The sequence below is a fragment of the Trematomus bernacchii genome, unplaced genomic scaffold (assembly GCF_902827165.1).
Source record: "Trematomus bernacchii unplaced genomic scaffold, fTreBer1.1, whole genome shotgun sequence".
NCBI lineage: Eukaryota > Metazoa > Chordata > Actinopteri > Perciformes > Nototheniidae > Trematomus > Trematomus bernacchii.
In genome coordinates, this window is record NW_022987733.1 from 2,438,314 (window position 1) to 2,446,186 (window position 7,873).

General features: G+C 41.4%; 1 protein-coding gene across 1 annotated transcript in view; it reads right to left on the reverse strand.

The window, feature by feature from the left end:
• Positions 1 to 7,873, reverse strand: part of bcan (brevican) — a 32,639-nt gene extending 24,766 nt beyond the window's left edge. Inside the window, 2 exon segments of the mRNA XM_034145843.1 lie at positions 976 to 1,058; positions 7,792 to 7,873. Coding sequence (XP_034001734.1) covers positions 976 to 1,058; positions 7,792 to 7,796 — 88 coding nt within the window. The 5' untranslated portion in view covers positions 7,797 to 7,873.

Here is a 7,873-nt window from a genome sequence, read left to right on the forward strand (position 1 = left end):
GTACCTACATTTGATTGATTTTGCAAACTTAAAACTTAACTTATGAGGCAGTATACCTCTAGTGAGCGGCCCGGCCCTTTCTGAACGTGGCTCTCGGTGTAAGTTAAAGTCACCCTGAAACGGCCTCCAGAGAGTGCGTGTCAGCGAAATCAACGACGACAGGAAATGATTAAACAGCGCCGTGATGACCTCAGAGTCAGAGGTCGTGTGTGATTAAATGCAGCATTGTGGGGGGTGGGGGGGGGGGGCGGGGGGGGGGGGAGTACAAATACTTTGTTACTGTACTTAAGTACATCTTTCTGGTATCAGTACTTTACTCCACTACTTATTTTTCTGACGACTTTTTACTTTGACTTCTTACATTTTGAACACAAATACCTGAACTTTCTACTTCTTACATTTTGAACACAAATACCTGAACTTTCTACTTCTTACATGTTGAACACAAATACCTGTACTTTCTACTTCTTACATGTTGAACACAAATACCTGTACTTTCTACTTCTTACATGTTGAACCCAAATACCTGTACTTTCTACTTCTCACATTTTCCAAACAGGCTGGTTCCTTTAGTTTGAATGTGTGTTTGGTGGCGTGATCATTATTATTTAGAGTCATTGCGTGCCTATTGATTTGAACACGATCCGTGTATCCATCATTTCCTGGTCTTCTCTAAAGAAGAGGAACCAATGAAAACGTTGTCATGTTGCCGTTGTTCAGCATGGAAACATTCATTAGCTAACAATGACATTATTGTTCTATTAATATAAAGGGAGGTCAGGTACTCTTTAAAACAGCTGCTAGTTATGGGTACTTTTTACTGAAGTACATTTCAAAGCCCTCTTTACTTTTACTTGAGTAAAGAAGTTTAGTCAGTACTTCTACTTTTACCAAAGTATTTTTAAACACGAGTATCTGTACTTCTACCTCAGTAAAGGATGTGTGTACTTTTCTCTAGGGGCGGGGGGGGGGTACCTGAGTCCTGGAGGTGGGTGGAGGACGTCGTCAGGTGGAAACAGATGGAGAGCAGCAGCAGAACAGGAAGAGACACATCCAGTCTGTGGGGGGCAGGCAATGTTTGATATTTAATATGACGGGAACATCTGGACTGCACAGAAAATATTCACTTAATATGTACTCACACAAAATTCTGAAAAAGTTGAACCAAAACAAATCGACATGTCAGTGTAAACTAAGATGCTGGTATTTAATAAACAGATTACATTTCACCAAGAGAAAGAGCGAACTACTCGTGATCTTCCTGACATTTTGTGTAGTTAAAGGTTAAAGGACAGCTGGCAAATGAACCCTCCAACAGACATATTGATGTGTTTAATATGTCAACGTCATGTGATTGCTGTTTTTCACATTACACACACATTACACTGTTATGACACCAATATTAGAGATGAATACACTTTGAAAACAGGTTGAATTTTAGGATAACATTTGATACACAAGCTTCAGACTGTATTATAGGGAACTGGCCATTCAGAATATTAGATAGGACCAATTTCTGTAACAAAATGTGCCCTTTTCAAAGTGGAAAATATGTGTATTATCCCAACGAGATATAAAAGGCAATTTTATATAGTGTGCAAAAATATAACATGATAGTATTTAAATAAGATTAAATATTTAAAAAAGAGTAAACAAAGATTATGAAATATCCAAAACTAAGAGGTTTTATAAATATGTCGTACATGCTGGGATTTGTTATCTGTGTTCTCAGAGGTGAACTGTTTGTGAATGCGGCCTGCAGGTGGAGCTCTGACAGGTCTCGCTGTGTTGGAGCTCACCTGCTGTTTCCTGTTTGTTTCATTACATTGCATTTAGCTGATGCAAAACAGAGAGGTTTTATAAATATGTCTTACATGCTGGGATTTGTTATCTGTGTGTGTGTGTGTGTGTGTGTGTGTGTGTGTGTGTGTGTGTGTGTGTGTGTGTGTGTGTGTGTGTGTGTGTGTGTGTGTGTGTGTGTGTGTGTGTGTGTGTGTGTGTGTGTGTGTGTGTGTGTCCTTGCAGCTCTGTATCCGCTGTGAGTCAGACTTCAGGAGCTGCAGAGCGTGATCTGAATCCTGATTCTTTAAAAAACTGAACTGAGGCCCAGGCTCCGACTTCAATACAGTTAGTTACTGTTAATAGCACTGCTTTCATCCCCACTATCCACTCTCCTTTTTATCCTGCTTTTTATGTACTGCATTGCTAGTCTTTGTCACTATAAATTCAACAAAATGAATCTAACATACCTACTGTATGTTAAAACTTTATTATAAAGCTGGACAACTGTCTTTTTATACTGTTTAATGGGATTATTTTAACAATGTGATCACATGACTACCTCATCCTACTAACCTAGTAATTTCAGATATACTGACAAACACTTACCGTTGTGAGACTAACTTATAATAGTTTGGCATATTTGCAGCCCCTGCAGGATTATTTCTGTTTTGAGTTTGACACACAGATCTGCTTTTAACACAGTGGTGAGAAAGAGTGGTGTGAACATGTTTTAATGGGTTTATAACAACAGCGTGTATATCTAAATGGTAAAAGGACTGTACTTATAAATATCTTTATCAGGTATTTTCGACCCCTCAAAGCTCTTTACATACTACGAGTCATTCACCCATTCACACCTCATTCATGCAGAGCAGCACCACTTGCTCTAGGGAAGCTAAAGGTCCTGACACACCAAACTGATACCAAAGAACACGTCCCGACGGACCCCCGACTGTTGTGTCGCCTCACGTCTCCTGCGTCTTGGCCAAAAAGTCGCACTGGAACACACCGCAAAGACTTCAGCCACGCCCAAGTAGCACGTACGCACTGCGCATGCGTGAGTGGCAATAACTCTCCTTACCAGCAGGCGGCGGTAGTGTGTATTCGTCATTCAAAAGACGCAACCGGAAGACAGACCGCGTGATATATACAAACAACAAATAGCGTGTGCGTTCCATTTTCACTCTCGTCCATCACAGACTGTTTCACATAGCGACTTATAATCGTATCATTCTTGCGTCCAGGTGAGATGAAAAGGAAAAATAATAGCTGTCTGTGTGTGCCTAATCGTTTGTTTGCGTACCGTACCTCACTTCCGTTTCGCTTCTCATGCACTGATTCGCTAAGCTGAACAGCAAATCAGAGTGATTTATTTAGCTGACAGCCGAAAAGACACTACGGTGCGGGAAACACCAATCTGAGTAGGGCGACAGGACGCTCATCGACGGCCAGACATCTATCGACGGCCGAAATTGGCTTGGTGTGTTAGGGCCTTAACACTCACACACTCACACACTCTCACACACCGTTGGCCATCAGGAGCAACTCAGGGTTCACCTTATCACCTGAATCTCCTCCTAGAGCACCATTGTGTTTTTTTAAACCAATCATCTCTCAGAGGGGCGTGGCCAGCAGCAGCTCATTAGCATTTAAAGCTACAGACATAGAATCTGCACTTTTGAAACAGGGCTGAAACAGAGGGGATTATGGGAAATCTGTTTGGTGTTTCAGCCAATCAGAGACAGGTTTTGTATATATCTGAGACCTGTGATATATTGACGAAAAACAGTATAATAGGGGACCTTTAAGATTGATGAATACATACTATTTATTCTCATGCAGGCGCCAAACATACAGGACTGTTAGCTGTAGTCTTTGCGGTGTGTTCAAGTGCACCTTTTTGGCCAAGACTCAGGAAAAACACAAGTTTTTGATGTGTGTTTGGTGCGTCAGGGACCTGAGGACATATCCCACGGATGATGAAACCCTTTCTGTCAGATCATCCCGGCACAAACAAAGCGAAACAAACAGGAAACAGCAGGTGAGCTCCGACACAGCGAGACCTGTCAGAGCTCCACCTGCAGGCCGCACACACAAACAGTTCACCTGGGAGAATACATCCAGACGATTCTATTATGTTATTTCGTTATCTGTCTGACACACTCTTTCTCTTTCTAGGAAACACACACACACACACACACACACACACACACACACACACACACACACACACACACCCACACACACACACACACACACACACACACACATACACACACACACACACACACACACACACACACACACACACACACACACACACTTTCGGGTTGTTTGATGGCCTCAGTTAGGAGGGGAGAGGGAGAAAACGAGAGTCTGAAAAAGGGGAGGCATCCCAGCAACATCAGACTTGTCTGAATAGTCAATGACCTCACCGGGAGAGAAAAGGCGACGGTGGCAGAGAGAGAGAGAGAGAGAGAGAGAGAGAGAGAGAGAGAGAGAGAGAGAGAGAGAGAGAGAGAGAGAGAGAGAGAGAGAGAGAGAGAGAGAGAGGATGTTTGACCGCTCCGTCTGCCAGGAGAGGTCGTTTGAGGATGAGGGGAGAAGGGGTGAGGAAGAGGAGGGAGAGGAGAGGGAGTGAACTACTTTCTTAAAGGAGAGGCATGAGAGTTTGGCCAATGTGTCTCTTTTAAGAGAGTGTGAGGAGAGGGCAGCACACACACATCTCATCTAAAGGGAAACCTCCAGAAAAGCCAACGCACGATTACCTGAAGAAAAGAGACCCCCATGTTAAAGTACCCTTTACAGCAGAAATAAAGTTTATTGCTAACTAACTCGTTGTGAGGTTGAGATTGTATAAAACGTATACCTGTTTAAATTGCATGGATTAAAGAGGCTACTATCCTTTCCTGTAATTTTTGATATTTTTTTTTGTGAACGTACATCCACAAGCTACCCTGCAGTATACAAAGTCATTCAAACTAGCTGCACCTTTACCAGCTTTGAGAACACTTTCATGATCAATCATTATAAAACACATCATATATATTATTCTGAAATGGACCATTCTGCACAATGACTACTTTTACTGTCGCTACTTTCACTATATTTTGATGATAATACTTTTCTACTTTCACTTGAGGAACATTTTGAATGCAGGACTTTTACTGTAACAGAGTATTCCTACACTCTGGTACTTCTACTTTTACTCAAGTACAAGATCTGAGTACTTCTACTTTTACTCAAGTACAAGATCTGAGTACTTCTACTTTTCCTCAAGTACAAGATCTGAGTACTTCTACTTTTACTCAAGTACAAGATCTGAGTACTTCTACTTTTACTCAAGTACAAGATCTGAGTACTTCTACTTTTCCTCAAGTACAAGATCTGAGTACTTCTACTTTTCCTCAAGTACAAGATCTGAGTACTTCTACTTTTACTCAAGTACAAGATCTAAGTCCTTCTACTTGTACTCAAGTACAAGATCTGAGTACTTCTACTTTTACTCAAGTACAAGATCTGAGTACTTCTAATTTTACTCAAGTACAAGACCTGAGTACTTCTAATTTTACTCAAGTACAAGACCTGAGTACTTCTACTTGTACTCAAGTACAAGATCTGAGTACTTCTAATTTTACTCAAGTACAAGACCTGAGTACTTCTACTTTTACTCAAGTACAAGACCTGAGTACTTCTAATTTTACTCAAGTACAAGATCTGAGTACTTCTACTTTTACTCAAGTACAAGATCTGAGTACTTCTACTTTTACTCAAGTACAAGACCTGAGTACTTCTAATTTTACTCAAGTACAAGATCTGAGTACTTCTACTTTTACTCAAGTACAAGATCTGAGTATTGTCCCCTCTGCTCCTGGGTTAATTACCTAGTCTTTCCCACAAATGTTCCGCTCTGAGAACAGGGTTAAATCTCTCTCTGTCCTCCTCTCTTCTTCTCTTCCTCACATCACCTCCTACATCACCCTAACCCACATCACCCCACCTCGCATGACTCAGCCTCCCCATCTCCAGGGGCAACCCGACCCCCCCGACAGACACAATATGACAGGAAGCACGAAGCAGCCGGGCTGAAAGCAGCGGAGGCTTTCACAAAAACACAGAGAGGAAGAAAGACTGGGAGACGTTGAGGTCACAGGAAGGAGCTGCAGCCATGTTAGGAGAGGGAGAAATACTGCTTCACTTCAGTCAAAGTAGAAGTACTCTGGCTTAAAGAGGATATACTGATGTTCAGGTGTATATCAGTATGTAGTGTCTCTACTTTAATTTGACCGTCAAGGCAAAGTGTAAAAAGCTGCTATAAATTCCTAACTTTTGATAGGAAGCTCTGGTCGGTTCAGGCTCAGTTTGCACCCCCCCATTTTCACGTACCCCACATCCAACGGTACCATCCCCAAGACTCTAGGACGTCGAAACGGAGTTATGGCTAAAGAGTCCTCTCCTGCTGATGTTCAGGTGTATATCAGTATGTAGTGTCTCTACTTTAAAGAGTCCTCTCCTGCTGATGTTCAGGTGTATATCAGTATGTAGTGTCTCTACTTTAAAGAGTCCTCTCCTGCTGATGTTCAGGTGTATATCAGTATGTAGTGTCTCTACTTTAAAGAGTCCTCTCCTGCTGATGTTCAGGTGTATATCAGTATGTAGAGTCTCTACTTTAAAGAGTCCTCTCCTGCTGATGTTCAGGTGTATATCAGTATGTAGTGTCTCTACTTTAAAGAGTCCTCTCCTGCTGATGTTCAGGTGTACATCAGTATGTAGTGTCTCTACTTTAAAGAGTCCTCTCCTGCTGATCTTCAGGTGCATATCAGTATGTAGTGTCTCTACTTTAAAGAGTCCTCTCCTGCTGATGTTCAGGTGTATATCAGTATGTAGAGTCTCTACTTTAAAGAGTCCTCTCCTGCTGATGTTCAGGTGTATATCAGTATGTAGTGTCTCTACTTTAAAGAGTCCTCTCCTGCTGATGTTCAGGTGTATATTAGTATGTAGTGTCTCTACTTTAAAGAGTCCTCTCCTGCTGATGTTCAGGTGTATATCAGTATGTAGTGTCTCTAGTCCTCTCCTGCTGATGTCAGGTGTATATCACTATGTTCCTACTTTAAAGAGTCTCCTGCCTGATGTTCAGGTGTATATCAGTATGTGGTCTCTACTTTAAAGAGTCCTCTCCTGCTGATGTTCAGGTGTATATCAGTATGTAGTGTCTCTACTTTAAAGAGTCCTCTCCTGCTGATGTTCAGGTGTATATCAGTATGTAGTGTCTCTACTTTAAAGAGTCCTCTTCCTGCTGATTGTTCAGGTGTATATCAGTATGTAGTGTCTCTACTTTAAAGAGTCCTCTTCTGCTGATGTTCAGGTGTATATCAGTATGTAGTGTCTCTACTTTAAAGAGTCCTCTCCTGCTGATGTTCAGGTGTATATCAGTATGTAGTGTCTCTACTTTAAAGAGTCCTCTTCTGCTGATGTTCAGGTGTATATCAGTATGTAGTGTCTCTACTTTAAAGAGTCCTCTTCTGCTGATGTTCAGGTGTATATCAGTATGTAGTGTCTCTACTTTAAAGAGTCCTCTCCTGCTGATGTTCAGAGTCTGGAACAGGGATTTCAGTCTCTGAGACCATTGACATGCACTAAAACCATTATAACACAGGCTGAGAGAGAGATTTTTTTTAACGTTGATTACTATACTATTCTGTAAGCATAGCCTAAGATAAAAAGAGTACACATTTTGATCCTTAATATCTTGCTTTCTTCTTCTTCTAAGGTCACATTGTTTCTGTTGTCTTAAACAGAAAAAGACATTTTAGTAATCTGTCCTTTCTCTTGTATTTATCTGCATTGCATTTGATATGTAGGGAATCCAAAAGTAAAGTAATCAGGTTACTCTTATATTGTGATACTCAGATTACGTTTTGGATTTGAAAAGTAACCCTCGCGAGTCCCGACCCCTGCAGACTGGTATAAACAATGAGTCATGAGTAAATATGCTGTAAAAGGACTTACTTCATTTTCTTCAGAGTCCTCTCTCGCTCTGCAGAAGTTGTCCGTGTCCTCCGATGGTTTTCTGTCTCCGAGAGAAAGTCCT